The sequence below is a fragment of the Anomaloglossus baeobatrachus genome, chromosome 10, assembly GCF_048569485.1.
Source record: "Anomaloglossus baeobatrachus isolate aAnoBae1 chromosome 10, aAnoBae1.hap1, whole genome shotgun sequence".
Taxonomy (NCBI): Eukaryota; Metazoa; Chordata; class Amphibia; order Anura; family Aromobatidae; genus Anomaloglossus; species Anomaloglossus baeobatrachus.
In genome coordinates, this window is record NC_134362.1 from 204,849,080 (window position 1) to 204,871,359 (window position 22,280).

The 22,280-nt window shown below is 48.6% G+C and overlaps 1 protein-coding gene across 3 annotated transcripts in view; it reads left to right on the plus strand.

The window, feature by feature from the left end:
* DPY19L3 (dpy-19 like C-mannosyltransferase 3) overlaps positions 1-22,280 on the plus strand; it is a 110,104-nt gene that overhangs the window by 69,587 nt on the left and 18,237 nt on the right. For all 3 annotated transcript variants that reach the window (XM_075325253.1, XM_075325254.1, XM_075325256.1), the window contains exon 17: positions 17,559-17,691. In XM_075325253.1, coding sequence (XP_075181368.1) covers positions 17,559-17,691 — 133 coding nt within the window. The remainder of the gene's footprint in view (positions 1-17,558; positions 17,692-22,280) is intronic.

The following is a 22,280-nucleotide window of genomic DNA, read 5'->3' on the forward strand; positions in this document are numbered from 1 at the left end:
TGCATTACAGCCAGATACAGTATGCTGTGCAGAGGCCAGATGTGCATTACAGCAGGATGCGGTATGCTGTGCAGAGTCCAGATGTGCAATGCAGCCAGATACAGTATGCTGTGCAGAGGCCAGATGTACATTGCAGCAAGATACAGTATGTTGTGCAGAGGCCAGATGTGCATTGCAGCAAGATACAGTATGTTGTGCAGAGGCCAGATGTACATTGCAGCAAGATACAGTATGCTGTGCAGAGTCCAGATGTGCATTGCAGCAAGATACAATATGCTGTGCAGAGTCCAGATGTGCATTGCAGCCAGATACAGTATGCTGTGCAGAGGCCAGATGTGCATTGCAGCCAGATACAGTATGCTGTGCAGAGGCCAGATGTGCATTGCAGCCAGATACAGTATGCTGTGCAGAGTCCAGATGTGCATTGCAGCCAGATACAGTATGCTGTGCAGAGTCCAGATGTGCATTGCAGCAAGATACAGTATGCTGTGCAGAGGCCAGATGTGCATTGCAGCCAGATACAGTATGCTGTGCAGAGTCCAGATGTGCATTGCAGCCAGATACAGTATGCTGTGCAGAGGCCAGATGTGCATTGCAGCCAGATACAGTATGCTGTGCAGAGGCCAGATGTGCATTGCAGCCAGATACAGTATGCTGTGCAGAGGCCAGATGTGCATTGCAGCAAGATACAGTAATACAGTATGCTGTGCAGAGGCCAGATGTGCATTGCAGCAAGATACAGTATGCTGTGCAGAGGCCAGATGTGCATTGCAGCCAGATACAGTATGCTGTGCAGAGTCCAGATGTGCATTGCAGCCAGATACAGTATGCTGTGCAGAGGCCAGATGTGCATTGCAGCCAGATACAGTATGCTGTGCAGAGGCCAGATGTGCATTGCAGCAAGATACAGTATGCTGTGCAGAGGCCAGATGTGCATTGCAGCCAGATACAGTATGCTGTGCAGAGGCCAGATGTGCATTGCAGCAAGATACAGTAATACAGTATGCTGTGCAGAGGCCAGATGTGCATTGCAGCCAGATACAGTATGCTGTGCAGAGGCCAGATGTACATTGCAGCAAGATACAGTATGTTGTGCAGAGGCCAGATGTGCATTGCAGCCAGATACAGTATGCTGTGCAGAGGCCAGATGTGCATTGCAGCCAGATACAGTATGCTGTGCAGAGGCCAGATGTGCATTGCAGCCAGATACAGTATGCTGTGCAGAGGCCAGATGTGCATTGCAGCCAGATACAGTATGCTGTGCAGAGGCCAGATGTGCATTGCAGCCAGATACAGTATGCTGTGCAGAGGCCAGATGTGCATTGCAGCCAGATACAGTATGCTGTGCAGAGGCCAGATGTGCATTGCAGCCAGATACAGTATGCTGTGCAGAGGCCAGATGTGCATTGCAGCCAGATACAGTATGCTGTGCAGAGGCCAGATGTGCATTGCAGCCAGATACAGTATGCTGTGCAGAGGCCAGATGTGCATTGCAGCCAGATACAGTATGCTGTGCAGAGGCCAGATGTGCATTGCAGCCAGATACAGTATGCTGTGCAGAGGCCAGATGTGCATTGCAGCCAGATACAGTATGCTGTGCAGAGGCCAGATGTGCATTGCAGCCAGATACAGTATGCTGTGCAGAGGCCAGATGTGCATTGCAGCCAGATACAGTATGCTGTGCAGAGGCCAGATGTGCATTGCAGCCAGATACAGTATGCTGTGCAGAGGCCAGATGTGCATTGCAGCCAGATACAGTATGCTGTGCAGAGGCCAGATGTGCATTGCAGCCAGATACAGTATGCTGTGCAGAGGCCAGATGTGCATTGCAGCCAGATACAGTATGCTGTGCAGAGGCCAGATGTGCATTGCAGCCAGATACAGTATGCTGTGCAGAGGCCAGATGTGCATTGCAGCCAGATACAGTATGCTGTGCAGAGGCCAGATGTGCATTGCAGCCAGATACAGTATGCTGTGCAGAGGCCAGATGTGCATTGCAGCCAGATACAGTATGCTGTGCAGAGGCCAGATGTGCATTGCAGCCAGATACAGTATGCTGTGCAGAGGCCAGATGTGCATTGCAGCCAGATACAGTATGCTGTGCAGAGGCCAGATGTGCATTGCAGCCAGATACAGTATGCTGTGCAGAGGCCAGATGTGCATTGCAGCCAGATACAGTATGCTGTGCAGAGGCCAGATGTGCATTGCAGCCAGATACAGTATGCTGTGCAGAGGCCAGATGTGCATTGCAGCCAGATACAGTATGCTGTGCAGAGGCCAGATGTGCATTGCAGCCAGATACAGTATGCTGTGCAGAGGCCAGATGTGCATTGCAGCAAGATACAGTATGCTGTGCAGAGGCCAGATGTGCATTGCAGCCAGATACAGTATGCTGTGCAGAGGCCAGATGTGCATTGCAGCCAGATACAGTATGCTGTGCAGAGGCCAGATGTGCATTGCAGCTGACGGGGGCCACTAATGAGCGCCATATGCGTGACCAGCATTCAATGTTTGGGGGGTCATGGGTTTCATATCATAGCATTTCTGTGCAAGGTGTGGATTCGTATTGAATTGATGATGCCCTACAACTTTGTAATTCACTTTTTTTCCTCTATCTCGTTCCATTTTCGAGATAAAAATGCTAACTCCGTTGTTTTCCACCAGGTGGCGCTATAGGTGGTTTCATTGCGTAGCGCATGGCTACTTTACTATACCTAGACACCACTTCTATGCCTATAGCTGCCGCCATTCTCAGGTTAATGGTAGTGGACAGGATATGGGGGGACACACTGTATATAGGTGCGGTGTATACAGGATATGGGTGGACACACTGTATATAGGTGCGGTGTATACAGGATATGGGTGAACACACTGTATATAGGTGCGGTGTATACAGGATATGGGTGGACACACTGTATATAGGTGCGGTGTATACAGGATATGGGTGGACACACTGTATATAGGTGCGGTGTATACAGGATATGGGTGGACACACTGTATATAGGTGCGGTGTATACAGGATATGGGTGGACACACTGTATATAGGTGCGGTGTATACAGGATATGGGTGGACACACTGTATATAGGTGTGGTGTATACAGGATATGGGTGGACACACAGTATATAGGTGTGGTGTATACAGGATATGAGTGGGCACACTGTATATAGGTGCAGTGTATACAGGATATGGGTGGACACACAGTATATAGGTGCGGTGTATACAGGATATGGGTGGACACACTGTATATAGGTGCGGTGTATACAGGATATGGGTGGACACACTGTATATAGGTGCGGTGTATACAGGATATGGGTGGACACACTGTATATAGGTGCGGTGTATACAGGATATGGGTGGACACACTGTATATAGATGCGGTGTATACAGGATATGGGTGGACGCACTGTATATAGGTGCGGTGTATACAGGATATGGGTGGACGCACTGTATATAGGTGTGGTGTATACAGGATATGGGTGGACACACTGTATATAGGTGCGGTGTATACAGGATATGGGTGGACACACTGTATATAGGTGCGGTGTATACAGGATATGGGTGGACACACTGTATATAGGTGCGGTGTATACAGGATATGGGTGGACACACCGTATATAGGTGCGGTGTATACAGGATATGGGTGGACGCACTGTATATAGGTGTGGTGTATACAGGATATGGGTGGACACACTGTATATAGGTGCGGTGTATACAGGATATGGGTGGACACACTGTATATAGGTGCGGTGGACAGGATATGGGTGGACACACTGTATAGTAGCCTATTATAGAAAATGTAGCAGAACTGAGCGGTGTGTAGAAGTTTTCAGTCCCTGTTTTTTGCGGTCCTGTTAGCGGCCTCCTCCTCCTCCTCCGCCGGCGCTGTCCTGTTAGCAGCCTCCTCCGCCGGCGGTGTCCTGTTAGCTGCCTCCTGCTCCTCCGCCGGCGGTGTCCTGTTAGCAGCCTCCTCCTCCTCCGCCGGCGGTGTCCTGTTAGCTGCCTCCTCCTCCTCTGTCGGCGGTGTCCTGTTAGCGGCCTCCTCCTCCTCCTCCGCCGGCGGTGTCCTGTTAGCTGCCTCCTTCTCTGTCGGCGGTGTCCTGTTAGCGGCCTCCTCTTCCTCCTCCTTTTCCGCAGGCGGTGTCCTGTTAGCGGCCTCCTCTTCCGCCGGCGGTGTCCTGTTAGCGGCCTCCTCCTCCGCCGGCGGTGTCCTGTTAGCGGCCTCCTCCTTTTCCGCCGGCAGTGTCCTGTTAGCAGCCTCCTCCTCCTCCGCCGGCGGTGTCCTGTTAGCGGCCTCCTCCTCCGCCAGCGGTGGTGTCCTGTTAGCGGCCTCCTCCACCGGCTGTGTCCTGTTAGCGGCCTCCTCCGCCGGCAGCTGTGTCCTGTTAGCGGCCTCCTCCGCCGGCAGCTGTGTCCTGTTAGCGGCCTCCTCCTCCGCCGGCGGTGTCCCCAGTTTGTCATCTCTCTCCCTGATTAAATCGCGGTCTCACATCTGCTTTATGCTAATCTTTCGGCCTCTCGCCAGAGGATGCAGAGTCCTTGAAAGCAAAAAAAAATCCGTTCTCGGCGATTTCTGAAATAACTATTGATGATTTTTTTATTTTTATGATAAACTGTTCTGATGACGAGACGTTTAAGACCGCCATCTTATTTAACGCCGCCTAATACTTTATGCATTTCTTGTCTCCGGAGAGCCGTTTATGCTGGAGCGGATATAACTCACACAGGAGTGTAATACGGGGGACTATATCATCTGAAGGAGGAGACGGAAGCGCTGAGACGGCAGAATATTCCCGGCTTTATATAGAGGAAAGCTGTGGAGATATCTATCTGTCAGGACGTCGGCAACGCCGCACTATAATGGCAAACGGATGGATTAGTGCCAATGGCGGCTACATCCACCGGTAGAAATATGTCACTTACCGGCAGCGGTAAATAAGTCCTGCAGGAGTCACCGGGGGTGCGGGATAAATATTCCGGATTACTGGATGTAGGGAATATTTGTCAAGGGAGGAATTTGGGTGAAGACTGCTAATGGAGTCTTCGTTTGGGATATGCAGAGACGGTGCCGTATTAGCTGTATGCCGATATATCAGTGTATCAGAAAATGAACACACAGACATGTTCTCCTTAAGCCAGCGTCATCAACTGAACTCTTATATTGCAAGACACCCAATTATACAATCTGCATTTCTAACCTTGAAGCTAGAAAAAGGGAGTAAGGAGTATTCAACTCCTTATTTTCTCCCAACATATCTTTGATCATTAAAACATTATTTCTGTGTAAACATTACTGATAAGACTTTTACTCATCATTAAAAGACTTCTATCGTTTGTACATCTGTTCACTCATTCTTGGTAACCCCTTCATGACTATACAGCTTTAAATTATACTATGGGTCCATGCGATGGCTACATAGACAGACAGATAATTATGCAACTACATCTACATTTTGATTATTTATATACACATATTTCTTCGGCGCTCCATTGGGAGACCCAGACGATTGACGATTGGGTGTATAGCTACTGCCTCCGGAGGCCACACAAAGCATTACACTAAAAAGTGTAAGGCCCCTCCCCTTCTGGCTATACACCCCCAGTGGGATCACTGGCTCACCAGTTTTCTGCTTTGTGCGAAGGAGGTCAGACATCCACGCATAGCTCCACTGTTTAGTCAGCAGTAGCTGCTGACTATGTCGGATGGAAGAAAAGAGGGCCCATATAGGGCCCCCAGCATGCTCCCTTCTCTCCCCACTTGTGGTTTGTAAGGTTGAGGTACCCATTGCGGGTACGGAGGCTGGAGCCCACATGCTGTTTTCCTTCCCCATCCCCCTGAGGGGCTCTGAGGAAGTGGGATCTTACCGGCCCACAAGCCCTGAGGCCGGGCTCCATCCACAGACCCAGTGAACCTGCTGTGCGCCGGGGACAGTAGCGCTGTACGCTGGGGTTTGGAGTCACAGCAGCTTAGCTGGGTGACGCTCTTTTACGGCGGCGGCGCTTATAAATTTAGTCCCCGGCTTTTGCGGCCTAGCTCCGCTTCGTTCCCGCCCCCTCCCTGTCAATCAGGGAAGGGGAGAGACGCTGTACGTTTACTCAGCGCCGAGGGCTGGAGCCTTATTTACATGCTCCAGCCCTCTCACTAGGCACAGTGGGACGCAGGTTTCCCGCTTTTAGTCTGGCACGCCCAGGGCCCGCCCCCCCCCTCCACAGGACGCCGGCAGCCATTCCTGCACGCAGTCTGGCTGGAGGACGGACACAGGCTCTGGGAGACCCAGACTAGGGATTTCTGGCGACCACACACCCGCGTTTAGCGGGCGGTAAGCAGCACTTTAGTGCTGGCCCCACTTAGTGCCACAGTGTGTATTGGTGTACTTTTTCCTGTACCAGATATATATATACTGCACTGTAAGGTCGCTTCTTGGCTGTATACCCTATATTGCTCTGGGGAGACAACAACATGTCATCCACAAAACGCAAGGGTGCCAAGGCACGGGCTGTATACACTGTTTGTACAGCATGTGGGGCTAATCTACCAGCAGGCTCCAACGACTCTCATTGTGTGCAATGTTCAGTCCCAGTGGCACTTCGTCAGCCAGAGCCTATGGTGGTGGTAGCCCAGGCAGAGACGCCTGTGAACCCTGCCCCGGTGACGGGGACAGAATTTGCAGCCTTTGCTGATAAAATGTCTGTGACTATGACAAAAATCCTGGAGACCTTGCAGTCCAGGCCAGTTGCTCAGACCATGGACACCGCTGTGCCTATGTTCCCCGGTCCCCCTCAGTTGGAACTAATCCGTACTTCAAGGGGGTCACCGGCATCACAGGCTGAGGGCTCTGACTCTGATGACAGTCCCAGCCCGCCTAAGCGAGCTCGCTGGGAGAGACCCTCCACGTCTTCACGCGGGTCAGGGTCTCAGCGAGAAGGGTCTCTATATGATGAGACAGAGGTGGGTGATCAGGAGTCTAGCCCTGACACCGCACTCAATTTGGATACCCCAGATGGTGACGCCATGGTAAATGACCTTATAGCGGCCATCAATAGGCTGTTGGATATTTCTCCCCCAGCCCCTTCAGCAGAGGAGGCAGCTGCTCAGCAGGAGAAGTTCCATTTCCTGTATCCCAAGCGTAAATTGAGTACTTTTCTGGACCACTCTGACTTCAGAGCGTCAATCCAGAAACACAATGCTTACCCGGACAAGCGTTTTTCCAAACGTCTTAAGGATACACGTTATCCCTTTCCCCCTGACGTGGTCAAACGCTGGACCCAGTGTCCAAAAGTGGACCCTCCAATCTCCAGGCTTGCAGCTAGATCCATAGTTGCAGTGGAGGATGGGGCTTCACTTAAAGATGCCAATGACAGACAGATGGACCTCTGGTTAAAATCTGTCTATGAAGCTATTGGCGCGTCGTTTGCTCCAGCATTCGCGGCCGTGTGGGCGCTCCAAGCTATTTCAGCTGGTTTGGCACAGGTGGACTCTTTCATACGTCCAGCAGTGCCGCAAGTGGCGTCCTTAACTACGCAAATGACTGCGTTTGCGACCTACGCTATTAATGCGGTACTGGACTCTACGAGCCGTACCGCAATGGCATCCGCCAACTCTGTAGTTTTGCGCAGAGCCTTGTGGTTAAAAGAATGGAAAGCAGATTCTGCTTCTAAAAAATGTTTAACCAGCTTGCCACTATCTGGAGACAGACTGTTTGGTGAGCAATTGGCGGAAATCATTAAACAGTCCAAGGGTAAGGACTCTTCCTTACCCCAGCCCAGATCAAACAAACCTCAACAGAGGAAGTGGCAGTCAAAGTTTCGGTCCTTTCGAGGCTCGGGCAAGCCCCAATTCTCCTCGTCCAAAGGGACTCAGAAAGAGCAAAGGAGCTCTGATTCCTGGCGGGCCCACTCACGCCCCAAGAAAGCAACCGGAGGTTCCGCTTCCAAGACGGCTGCCTCATGACTTTCGGCCGCCTCCCTCCGCATCCTCGGTCGGTGGCAGGCTCTCCCGCTTTTGCGACATTTGGCTGCCACAGGTCAAAGACCGGTGGGTAACAGACATTTTGTCTCACGGGTACAGGATAGAGTTCAGTTCTCGTCCTCCGCCTCGGTTCTTCAGAACTTCCCCACATCCCGACCGAGCAGATGCCCTTCTGCAGGCGGTGAATTCTCTAAGAGCAGAAGGAGTAGTGGTCCCTGTTCCTCTTCGGGAACAAGGACAAGGTTTTTACTCCAATCTCTTTGTGGTGCCAAAAAAGGACGGCTCATTCCGTCCTGTTCTGGACCTGAAACTGCTCAACAAGCATGTGAACGCCAGGCGGTTCCGGATGGAATCCCTCCGCTCAGTCATTGCCTCAATGTCTCAAGGAGATTTCCTAGCATCAATAGACATCAAAGATGCTTATCTCCACGTGCCGATTGCTACAGAGCACCAACGCTTTCTACGCTTCGTGATAGGAGACGACCATCTCCAGTTCGTAGCGCTGCCATTTGGTTTAGCGACAGCCCCACGGGTGTTCACCAAGGTCATGGCGGCAGTGGTAGCAGTCTTGCACTCTCAGGGACACTCTGTGATCCCTTACTTGGACGATCTACTTGTCAAGGCACCCTCTCAAGAGGCATGCCAACTCAGCCTGAATGTTGCACTGGAGACTCTCCAGACGTTCGGGTGGATCATCAACTTCTCAAAGTCAAATCTGTCACCGACCCAATCCCTGACGTATCTTGGCATGGAGTTTCATACTCTCTCAGCGATAGTGAAGCTTCCGCTGGACAAGCAGCGGTCACTACAGACTGGGGTGCAGGCTCTCCTTCAAAGTCAGTCGCACTCCTTAAGACGCCTCATGCACTTCCTCGGGAAGATGGTGGCGGCAATGGAGGCGGTTCCGTTTGCGCAGTTTCATCTGCGCCCACTTCAATGGGACATTCTCCGCCAATGGGACGGGAAGTCTACATCCCTGGACAGGAAAGTCTCCCTTTCCCAGACAGCCAAAGACTCTCTGCAGTGGTGGCTTCTTCCCACCTCATTATCACAGGGAAGATCCTTCCTACCGCCGTCCTGGGCGGTGGTCACGACGGACGCGAGTCTGTCAGGGTGGGGAGCAGTTTTTCTCCACCACAGGGCTCAGGGTACGTGGACTCAGCAGGAGTCCACCCTTCAGATCAATGTTCTGGAGATCAGAGCAGTGTATCTTGCCCTACTAGCCTTCCAGCAGTGGCTGGAAGGAAGGCAGATCCGAATTCAGTCGGACAACTCCACAGCGGTGGCATACATCAACCACCAAGGGGGGACACGCAGTCGGCAAGCCTTCCAGGAAGTCCGGCGGATTCTGATGTGGGTGGAAGCCACGGCCTCCACCATATCCGCGGTTCACATCCCCGGCGTGGAAAACTGGGAAGCAGACTTCCTCAGTCGCCAGGGCATGGACGCAGGGGAATGGTCCCTTCACCCGGACGTGTTTCAGGAAATCTGTCGCCGCTGGGGAAGGCCGGACGTCGACCTAATGGCGTCTCGGCACAACAACAAGGTCCCAACCTTCATGGCACGGTCTCGCGATCACAGAGCTCTGGCGGCAGACGCCTTAGTGCAAGATTGGTCGCAGTTCCGGCTCCCTTATGTGTTTCCACCTCTGGCACTCTTGCCCAGAGTGCTACGCAAGATCAGATCCGACTGCAGCCGCGTCATACTCGTCGCCCCAGACTGGCCAAGGAGGGCGTGGTATCCGGATCTGTGGCATCTCACGGTCGGCCACCCGTGGGCACTACCAGACCGACCAGACTTACTGTCCCAAGGGCCGTTTTTCCATCGGAATTCTGCGGCCCTGAACCTGACTGTGTGGCCATTGAGTCCTGGATCCTAGCGTCTTCAGGATTGTCCCAAGGGGTCGTTGCCACCATGAGAGAGGCTAGGAAGCCCACGTCCGCTAAGATCTACCACAGAACGTGGAGGATATTCTTATCCTGGTGCTCTGCTCAGGGAGTGTCTCCCTGGCCATTTGCATTGCCTACCTTTCTGTCTTTCCTGCAATCTGGGTTAGAAAAAGGTCTGTCGCTCGGCTCCCTTAAAGGGCAAGTCTCGGCGCTATCCGTCTTTTTTCAGAAGCGTCTAGCACGTCTTTCTAAGGTGCGCACGTTCCTGCAGGGGGTTTGTCATATCGTACCCCCGTACAAGCGACCGTTAGATCCATGGGATCTGAACAAGGTGCTAGTTGCCCTCCAGAAGCCGCCCTTCGAGCCTCTGAGGGAGGTTTCACTTTCTAGACTATCACAGAAAGTGGCTTTCCTGGTAGCGATCACATCTCTTCGGAGAGTGTCTGAGCTAGCAGCGCTGTCATCCAAGGCTCCCTTCCTGGTCTTCCACCAGGACAAGGTAGTGCTGCGCCCTATTCAGGAGTTTCTCCCGAAGGTGGTATCCTCTTTTCATCTTAATCAGGATATCTCTTTGCCTTCGTTTTGTCCTCATGCAGTTCATCGGTATGAGAAGGATTTACATTTGTTAGATCTGGTGAGAGCACTCAGAATCTACATTTCCCGCACGGCGCCCCTGCGCCGTTCGGATGCACTCTTTGTCCTTGTCGCTGGTAAGCGCAAGGGGTCGCAGGCTTCTAAGGCCACCCTGGCTCGATGGATCAAAGAACCAATTCTTGAAGCCTACCGTTCTGCTGGGCTTCCGGTTCCATCAGGGCTGAAGGCCCATTCTACCAGAGCCGTGGGTGCGTCCTGGGCATTGCGTCACCAGGCTACGGCTCAACAGGTGTGCCAGGCAGCTACCTGGTCGAGTCTGCACACTTTCACCAAACATTATCAGGTGCATACCTATGCTTCGGCGGACGCCAGCCTAGGTAGAAGAGTCCTGCAGGCGGCAGTTGCCTCCCCGTAGGGGAGGGCTGTCTTCGCAGCTCTAACTTGAGGTATTCTTTACCCACCCAGGGACAGCTTTTGGACGTCCCAATCGTCTGGGTCTCCCAATGGAGCGCCGAAGAAGAAGGGAATTTTGTTACTTACCGTAAATTCCTTTTCTTCTAGCTCCTATTGGGAGACCCAGCACCCGCCCTGTTGTCCTTCGGGATTTTTGGTTGTTTTTCGGGTACACATGTTGTTCATGTTGAATGGTTTTCAGTTCTCCGACGTTACTTCGGAGTGAATTTGTTTAAACCAGTTATTGGCTTTCCTCCTTCTTGCTTTTGCACTAAAACTGGTGAGCCAGTGATCCCACTGGGGGTGTATAGCCAGAAGGGGAGGGGCCTTACACTTTTTAGTGTAATGCTTTGTGTGGCCTCCGGAGGCAGTAGCTATACACCCAATCGTCAATCGTCTGGGTCTCCCAATAGGAGCTAGAAGAAAAGGAATTTACGGTAAGTAACAAAATTCCCTTCTTCTTTGTCGCTCCATTGGGAGACCCAGACAATTGGGTGTATAGGCTATGCCTCCGGAGGCCGCACAAAGTATTACACTAAAAGTGTAAAGCCCCTCCCCTTCTGCCTATACACCCCCCGTGCTCCCACGGGCTCCTCAGTTTTTTTGCTTTGTGCGAAGGAGGCAGACATGCACGCACAGCTCCATAGATTGGTCAGCAGCAGCTGCTGACTATGTCGGATGGAAGAAAAGTGGGCCCATATAGGGCCCCCAGCATGCTCCCTTCTCACCCCACTCTTGTCGGCGGTGTTGTTAAGGTTGAGGTATCCATTGCGGGTACGGAGGCTGGAGCCCACATGCTGTTTTCCTTCCCCATCCCCCTTAGGGCTCTGGGTGAAGTGGGATCCTAATCGGTCTCCAGGCACTGAGACCGTGCTTCATCCACAACTCCTGGGAGCCTGCTGGATAGGAGCCGGGTATCGTTCAGGGACATGGCCCTGCTACTTGGAGGTACTCTGTGTCCCCGTGGGGACCGAGCACAGCAACACTCCAGCATTGCTGGGTGTGCTAGTGCACCGGGGACCGCGGCGCTGACCGGGTTAAATGTGCCATTACACACTCAGCGTCGCTGAGTGTGTTTATGTAGGGGGACTACCGCGCTGACCGCCGCCGCCATGTTTAACACTGAGGCGCGGCTGGGACTTGTAGTGCGCCGGGGACTTCCGCGCGGCCGCGCTTTTACGGCGGCCACGCTTATTACTCGAGTCCCCGGCTTTTGCGGCCTAGTCTTTCTTCCTCCCGCCCACAGCCCTGACAAGCAGGGGAAGGGCGGGACGCTGTACAGACGAGCAGCAATGAGGGCTGGAGAATGCTTTGCATACTCCACCCCCCTCACTGTGCACTGTGGGGCACCAGTTCCCGCACTTTCTGGGTCACGCCCACGGCTCCCTCCTCTCCTCAGGACGCCGGCAGCCATTCCTGTCAGCTCCTCGGACGCTGCAGAGGGGGACAAATTCTGGGAGACCCAGGCAGGGATTCTGGTGGCCTCACAACCGCTTTAAGCGGGTGGTAAGCAGCACCTGTGGTGCTAGCCCCATTGTGCAGAGGTGTAATTATATGTTTATGGTATATACTTTACACTGTATAGTGCACAGTTGTTTTCTGGCTATATACTCTATTGTGTTGCTCAGGGAAGACAATAGCATGGCGCCCACAAAAGGCAGGGGTGCCAAAACACAGGCTTACTATGCTGCCTGCGCCGCATGTACGACGCCGCTACCGGCAGGTTCCACTGACCCTCATTGTGTGCACTGCTCGGCCCCTACTGCACTTGCTCAGCCGGAGCCTCTGCTAAGAGGGGCCCAGGGGGAGCCACCTGCTGACACTCTCCAGGTGACAGGGACGGAGTTTGCAGTCTTTACAGATAAACTCTCGGAAACTATGGCTAAGATACTAGAAGCCTTGCAGTCCAGACCGGTATCTCAGCACAGGGACTCTGTTGACTCATTGTTCCCTGGCCCCCCTCAGTTGGACCAACAATGTCCCCCCGGGGTATCTCATAGATCCCAGGCTGGGGGCTCTGACACGGACCCCAGCCCCAGACCGATTAAGCGAGCTCGCTTGGAAATTCCCTCGACATCATCATGCTGTTCAGGGTCTCAGCGAGGGGAATCTCTGGTTGATGACGCGGAGGTAGCTGATCAGGATTCTGATCCTGAGGCCGCTCTCAATCTTGATACTCCGGACGGGGACGCAATAGTGAACGATCTTATTGCGTCCATCAATAAAATGTTGGATATTTCTCCCTCAGCTCCTCCGGTGGAGGAGTCAGCTTCTCAGCAGGAGAAATTCCGTTTCAGGTTTCCCAAGCGTACACCGAGTATGTTTCTGGACCACTCTGATTTCAGAGAGGCAGTCCAGAATCACCATGATTGTCCAGATAAGCGTTTTTCTAAGCGCCTTAAGGATACACGTTATCCCTTTCCCCCTGACGTGGTCAAAGGTTGGACTCAGTGTCCCAAGGTGGATCCTCCAATCTCCAGACTGGCGGCTAGATCCATACTTGCAGTTGAAGATGGGGCTTCACTCAAAGATGCCACTGACAGGCAGATGGAGCTCTGGTTGAAATCCATCTATGAAGCTATCGGCGCTTCTTTTGCCCCAGCATTCGCAGCCGTATGGGCGCTACAAGCTATATCAGCAGGTCAAGCGCAAATTGACGCAGCCACACGCACTTCTGCGCCGCAGGTGGCGTCCATAACCGCTCAGACGTCAGCAATGGCGTCTTACGCTATTAATGCTGTCCTGGACTCTGCGAGCCATACGGCGGTTGCATCCGCCAATTCGGTGGTACTCCGCAGGGCCTTGTGGCTACGGGAATGGAAGGCAGATTCTGCTTCCAAAAAGCGCTTAACTAGTTTGCCAATTTCTGGCGACCGATTGTTTGGCGAGCGTTTTGGATGAAATCATCAAACAATCCAAGGGAAAGGATACATCCTTACCCCAGCCCAAACCGAACATACCCCAACAGAGGAGGGGGCAGTCGAGGTTTCGGTCCTTTCGGGGCGCGGGCAGGTCCCAATTCTCCTCGTCCAAAAGGCCTCAGAAAGATCAAAGGAACTCTGATTCATGGCGGTCTAAGTCACGTCCAAAAAAGACCACAGGAGGTGCCGCTACCAAAGCGGCTTCCTCATGACTTTCGGCCTCCGCAATCTGCATCCTCGGTCGGTGGCAGGCTCTCCCGCTTTTGCGACACCTGGCTGCCACGGGTAAAAGACCGCTGGGTGAGAGACATTCTGTCTCACGGTTACAAGATAGAGTTCACCTCTCGTCCCCCGACTCGATTCTTCAGGTCATCCCCGCCTCCCGAGCGAGCCGAGGCTCTTCTGCAGGCGCTGGGCACTCTGAAGGCAGAAGGAGTGGTGGTCCCTGTTCCTCTTCAGCAACAGGGTCACGGTTTTTACTCCAACCTGTTTGTGGTCCCAAAGAAGGACGGGTCTTTCCGTCCTGTCCTGGACCTGAAACTGCTCAACAAACACGTAAAGACCAGGCGGTTCCGGATGGAATCCCTCCGCTCCGTCATCGCCTCAATGTCCCAGGGAGATTTCCTTGCATCGATCGATATCAAAGATGCGTATCTCCACGTACCGATTGCTCCAGAGCACCAGCGCTTCTTGCGCTTCGCCATAGGAGACGAACACCTGCAGTTCGTGGCACTGCCGTTCGGCCTAGCAACAGCCCCACGGGTTTTCACCAAGGTTATGGCTACTGTAGTAGCGGTCCTCCACTCTCAGGGTCACTCGGTGATCCCTTACTTGGACGATCTCCTGATCAAGGCACCCTCTCAAGAGGCATGCCAACACAGCCTCGACGCTACTCTGGAGACTCTCCAGAGTTTCGGGTGGATCATCAATTTTCCAAAGTCAAATCTGACACCGGCCCAATCGCTGACATATCTTGGCATGGAGTTTCATACCCTCTCAGCGATAGTGAAGCTTCCACTGATCAAGCAGCAGTCGCTACAGAAGGGGGTACAATCTCTCCTTCAAGGTCAGGCACACCCCTTGAGGCGCCTCATGCACTTCCTGGGGAAGATGGTGGCAGCAATGGAGGCAGTCCCTTTCGCGCAGTTTCACCTGCGTCCTCTTCAATGGGACATCCTTCGCAAATGGGACAGGAAGCCGACGTCCCTCGACAGGAACGTCTCTCTCTCTCAGGCGACAAAAGCTTCCCTTCGGTGGTGGCTTCTTCCCACTTCATTATCGAAGGGGAAATCCTTCCTACCCCCATCCTGGGAGGTGGTCACGACGGACGCGAGTCTGTCAGGGTGGGGAGCGGTTTTTCTCCACCACAGGGCTCAGGGTACGTGGACCCAGCAAGAGTCCTCGCTTCATATCAATGTTCTGGAAATACGGGCAGTGTACCTTGCCCTGAAAGCGTTCCAGCAGTGGCTGGAAGGCAAGCAGATCCGAATTCAGTCGGACAATTCCACAGCGGTGGCATACATCAACCACCAAGGCGGCACACGCAGTCGGCAAGCCTTCCAGGAAGTCCGGCGGATCTTGATGTGGGTGGAAGCCACGGCCTCCACCATCTCTGCAGTTCACATCCCGGGCGTGGAAAACTGGGAAGCAGATTATCTCAGTCGCCAGGGCATGGACGCAGGGGAATGGTCCCTTCACCCGGACGTGTTTCAGGAGATCTGTTGCCGCTGGGGGGTGCCGGACGTCGACCTCATGGCGTCCCGGCACAACAACAAGGTACCGACGTTCATGGCACGGTCTCAAGATCCCAGAGCTATGGCGGCAGACGCCTTAGTTCAGGATTGGTCGCAGTTTCAGCTCCCTTATGTGTTTCCTCCGCTGGCACTGTTGCCCAGAGTGTTACGCAAGATCAGGGCCGACTGCCGCCGCGTCATCCTCGTCGCTCCAGACTGGCCGAGGAGGTCGTGGTACCCGGATCTGTGGCATCTCACGGTCGGCCAACCGTGGGCACTACCAGACCGACCAGACTTGCTGTCTCAAGGGCCGTTTTTCCATCTGAATTCTGCGGCCCTCAACCTGACTGTGTGGCCATTGAGTCCTGGATCCTAGCGTCTTCAGGATTATCTCAAGACGTCATTGCCACTATGAGACAGGCTAGGAAACCAACGTCCGCCAAGAGCTACCACAGGACGTGGAAAATTTTCCTGTCGTGGTGCTCTGCTCAGGGTTTTTCTCCCTGGCCTTTTGCCTTGCCCACTTTTCTGTCCTTCCTTCAATCTGGACTTGAAAAGGGTTTGTCGCTCGGCTCCCTTAAAGGGCAAGTCTCAGCGCTCTCTGTTTTTTTCCAGAAGCGCCTAGCCAGACTTCCACAGGTACGCACGTTCCTGCAGGCGGTTTGCCACATAGTCCCTCCTTACAAGCGGCCGTTAGAACCCTGGGATCTGAACAGGGTGCTGGTGGCTCTTCAGAAACCACCATTCGAGCCAATGAGGGATATTTCTCTCTCACGCCTTTCGCAGAAAGTGGTCTTCCTAGTAGCATCACCTCTCTTCGGAGAGTGTCTGAGCTAGCAGCGTTGTCGTGCAAAGCCCCTTTCCTGGTGTTTCACCAGGACAAGGTGGTTCTGCGTCCGGTTCCGGAATTTCTCCCCAAGGTGGTATCCCCTTTTCATCTCAATCAGGATATCTCCTTACCCTCTTTTTGTCCTCATCCAGTTCACCAATGTGAAAAGGATTTGCACTTGTTAGATCTGGTGAGAGCACTCAGACTCTACATTTCTCGTACGGCGCCCCTGCGTCGCTCGGATGCACTCTTTGTCCTTGTCGCTGGCCAGCGTAAAGGGTCACAGGCTTCCAAATCAACCCTGGCTCGGTGGATCAAGGAGCCAATTCTCGAAGCTTACCGTTCTGCTGGGCTTCCGGTTCCCGCAGGGCTGAAGGCCCATTCTACCAGAGCCGTGGGCGCGTCCTGGGCTTTGAGGCACCAGGCTACGGCTCAGCAGGTGTGTCAGGCGGCTACCTGGTCGAGCCTGCACACTTTCACGAAACACTATCAGGTGCATACCTATGCTTCGGCGGATGCCAGCCTAGGTAGACGAGTCCTTCAGGCGGCGGTTGCCCACCTGTAGGAAAGGGCCCGTTTTACGGCTCCATTACAAGGTATTATTTTACCCACCCAGGGACTGCTTTTGGACGTCCCAATTGTCTGGGTCTCCCAATGGAGCGACAAAGAAGAAGGGAATTTTGTTTACTTACCGTAAATTCCTTTTCTTCTAGCTCCAATTGGGAGACCCAGCGCCCGCCCCTGTTTTTTGTGTGTACACATGTTGTTCATGTTGAATGGTTTCAGTTCTCCGATATTCCTTCGGATTGAATTTACTTTAAACCAGTTTATAATTTTTTCCTCCTTCTTGCTTTTGCACCAAAACTAAGGAGCCCGTGGGAGCACGGGGGGTGTATAGGCAGAAGGGGAGGGGCTTTACACTTTTAGTGTAATACTTTGTGCGGCCTCCGGAGGCATAGCCTATACACCCCAATTGTCTGGGTCTCCCAATTGGAGCAAGAAGAAAAGGAATTTACGATAAGTAAACAAAATTCCCTTCATTCTTATTACATTTGAACAAACAAGCTATAGCCCAGGCTACCTTCACAGATTTACTAGTAAAGAACGCGATAATATCTCCATGATATAATCATAAGGACTGATCATTAATCAATGTATATTCTACTATGCAGATCAAATACCCCCAAACATGCCGTGTTCTCTGGAAGTATGCAACTACTGGCGGGGGTGAAGCTCTGCACCGGGAGAATCCTCACCAACCACCCCCACTATGAAGACAAGGCCCTGAGGGATAGGACGAAACAGGTACGATATGTAATGCGTCCATAGTGGGCAATATTATAATAGTTATATTCTTGTACATAGGAGCAGTTTTATAGTAATTATATTCTTGTACATAGGGGCAGTATTATAGTAGTTATATTCTTGTACAAGGGGGCAATATTATAGTAGTTATATTCTTGTATATAGGGGCAGTATTATAGTAGTTATATTCTTGTACAAGGGGGCAATATTATAGTAGTTCTATTCTTGTATATAGGGGCAGTATTATAGTAGATATATTCTTGTACATAGGGGTAGTATTATAGTAGTTATATTCTTGTACATAGGGGGCGGTATTATAGTAGTTATATTCTTGTACATAGGAGCAGTATTATAGTAGTTATATTCTTGTACATAGGGGGCAGTATTATAGTAGTTATATTCTTATACATAGGGGCAGTATTATAGTAGTTATTTCTTGTACATAGAGGCAGTGTTATAGTAGTTATATTCTTGTATATAGGGACAGTATTATAGTAGTTATATTCTTGTATGTAGAGGGCAGTATTATAGTAGTTATATTCTTGTATGTAGGGGGCAGTATTATAGTAGTTATATTCTTGTACATAGGGGCAGTATTATAGTAGTTATATTCTTGTACATAAGGGCAGTGTTATAGTAGTTATATTCTTGTACATAGGGGGCAGTATTATAGTAGTTATATTTTTGTACATAGGGGCAGTGTTATAGTAGTTATATTCTTGTATATAGGGGGCAGTGTTATAGTAGTTATATTCTTGTACATAGGGGGCAGTATTATAGTAGTTATATTCTTGTATATAGGGGCAGTATTATAGTGTTATAGTCTTGTATATAGGGGGCAGTATTATAGTAGTTATGTTCTTGTACATAGGGGGCAGTATTATAGTAGTTATGTTCTTGTACATAGGGGACAGTATTATAGTAGTTATATTCCTGTACATAGGAGCAGTATTATAGTAGTTATATTCTTGTATATAGGGGCAGTATTATAGTAGTTATATTCTTGTACATAGGGGGCAGTATTATAGTAGTTATATTCTTGTATATAGGGGCAGTATTATAGTAGTTATATTCTTGTACATAGGGGGCAGTATTATAGTAGTTATATTCTTGTATATAGGGGCAGTATTATAGTAGTTATATTCTTGTACATAGGGGCAGTATTATAGTAGTTATATTCTTGTACATAGGGGCAGTATTATAGTAGTTATATTCTTGTATATAGGTGCAGTCTTATAGTAGTTATATTCTTGTACATAGGGGCAGTATTATAGTAGTTATATTCTTGTACATAGGGGCAGTATTATAGTAGTTATATTCTTGTATATAGGGGCAGTATTATAGTAGTTATATTCTTGTATATAGGGGCAGTATTATAGTAGTTATATTCTTGTACATAGTGGCAGTATTATAGCAGTTATATTCTTGTACATAGGGGGCAGTATTATAGTAGTTATATTCTTGTATATAGGGGCAGTATTATAGTAGTTATATTCTTGTACATAGTGGCAGTATTATAGCAGTTATATTCTTGTACATAGGGGGCAGTATTATAGTAGTTATATTCTTGTACATAGGGGGCAGTATTATAGTAGTTATATTCTTGTACATAGGGGGCAGTATTATAGTAGTTATATTCTTGTACATAGGGGGTAGTATTATAGTAGTTATATTCTTGTACATAGGGGCAGTATTATAGTAGTTATATTCTTGTACATAGGGGGCAGTATTATAGTAGTTATATTCTTGTACATAGGGGGCAGTATTATAGTAGTTATATTCTTGTATATATGGGCAGTATTATAGTAGTTATATTCTTGTACATAGGGGCAGTATTATAGTAGTTATATTCTTGTACATAGGGGCAGTATTATAGTAGTTATATTCTTGTACATAGGGGGCAGTATTATAGTAGTTATATTCTTGTACATAGGGGGCAGTATTATAGTAGTTATATTCTTGTACATAGGGGGCAGTATTATAGTAGTTATATTCTTGTACATAGGGGGTAGTATTATAGTAGTTATATTCTTGTACATAGGGGCAGTATTATAGTAGTTATATTCTTGTACATAGGGGGCAGTATTCTAGTAGTTATGTTCTTGTACATAGGGGGCAGTATTATAGTAGTTATATTCTTGTATATATGGGCAGTATTATAGTAGTTATATTCTTGTACATAGGGGCAGTATTATAGTAGTTATATTTTTGTACATAGGGGGCAGTATTATAGTAGTTATATTCTTGTACATAGGGGGCAGTATTATAGTAGTTATATTCTTGTAGATAGGGGCAGTATTATAGTAGTTATATTCTTGTATATAGAGGGCAGTATTATAGTAGTTATATTCTTGTATATAGGAGCAGTATTATAGTAGTTATATTCTTGTACATAGGGGCAGTGTTATAGTAGTTATATTCTTGTACATAGGGGGCAGTATTATAGTAGTTATTTCTTGTACATAGGGGCAGTTTTATAGTAGTTATATTCTTGTACATAGGGGGCAGTATTATAGTAGTTATTTCTTGTACATAGGGGCAGTGTTATAGTACTTATATTCTTGTATATAGGGGGCAGTATTATAACAGTTATATTCTTGTACATAGGGGCAGTATTATAGTAGTTATATTCTTGTACATAGGGGCAGTGTTATAGTAGTTATATTCTTGTACATAGGGGGCAGTATTATAGTAGTTATATTCTTGTACATAGGGGCAGTGTTATAGTAGTTATATTCTTGTACATAGGGGGCAGTATTATAGTAGTTATATTCTTGTACATAGGGGCAGTGTTATAGTAGTTATATTCTTGTATATAGGGGGCAGTATTATAGTAGTTATATTCTTGTACATGGGGGCAGTATTATAGTAGATATATTCTTGTACATAGGGGCAGTATTATAGTAGTTATATTCTTGTACATAGGGGCAGTATTATAGTAGTTACATTCTTGTACATAGGAGCAGTATTATAGTAGTTATATTCTTGTACATAGGGGGCAATATTATAGTAGTTATGTTCTTGTACATAGGGGCAGTATTATAGTAGTTATATTCTTGTACATAGGGGCAGTATTATAGTAGTTATATTCTTGTATATAGGGGCAGTATTATAGTAGTTATATTCTTGTACATAGTGGCAGTATTATAGCAGTTATATTCTTGTACATAGGTGGCAGTATTATAGTAGTTATATTCTTGTATATAGGGGCAGTATTATAGTAGTTATATTCTTGTACATAGGGGCAGTATTATAGTAGTTATATTCTTGTATATAGGGGCAGTCTTATAGTAGTTATATTCGTGTACATAGGGGCAGTATTATAGTAGTTATATTCTTGTACATAGGGGCAGTATTATAGTAGTTATATTCTTGTACATAGGAGCAGTATTATAGTAGTTATATTATTGTACATAGGAGCAGTATTATAGTAGTTATATTCTTGTACATAGGGGGCAGTATTATAGTAGTTATATTCTTGTACATAGGGGGCAGTATTATAGTAGTTATATTCTTGTATATAGGGGCAGTATTATAGTAGTTATATTCTTGTACATAGGGGCAGTATTATAGTAGTTATATTCTTGTATATAGGGGCAGTCTTATAGTAGTTATATTCTTGTACATAGGGGCAGTATTATAGTAGTTATATTATTGTACATAGGGGCAGTATTATAGTAATATTCTTGTACATAGGGGGTAGTATTATAGTAGTTATATTCTTGTACATAGTGGCAGTATTATAGCAGTTATATTCTTGTACATAGGGGGCAGTATTATAGTAGTTATATTCTTGTACATAGGGGCAGTATTATAGTAGTTATATTCTTGTACATAGGGGCAGTATTATAGTAGTTATATTCTTGTACATAGGGGGCAGTATTATAGTAGTTATATTCTTGTACATAGGGGCAGTGTTATAGTAGTTATATTCTTGTACATAGGGGCAGTATTATAGTAGTTATATTCTTGTACATAGGGGCAGTATTATAGTAGCTATATTCTTGTACATAGGGGCAGTATTATAGTAGTTATATTCTTGTACATAGGGGGCAGTATTATAGTAGTTATATTCTTGTACATAGGGGCAGTGTTATAGTAGTTATATTCTTGTACATAGGGGCAGTGTTATAGTAGTTATATTCTTGTACATAGGGGCAGTATTATAGTAGTTATATTCTTGTACATAGGGGCAGTATTATAGTAGTTATATTCTTGTACATAGGGGGCAGTATTATAGTAGTTATATTCTTGTACATAGGGGCAGTGTTATAGTAGTTATATTCTTGTACATAGGGGCAGTATTATAGTAGTTATATTCTTGTACATAGGGGCAGTATTATAGTAGCTATATTCTTGTACATAGGGGCAGTATTATAGTAGTTATATTCTTGTATATAGGGGCAGAATTATAGTAGTTATATTCTTGTACATAGGAGCAGAATTATAGTAGTTATATTCTTGTACATAGGGGCAGTATTATAGTAGCTATATTCTTGTACATAGGGGCAGTATTATAGTAGTTATATTCTTGTATATAGGGGCAGTTTTATAGTAGTTATATTCTTGTATATAGGGGGCAGTATTAT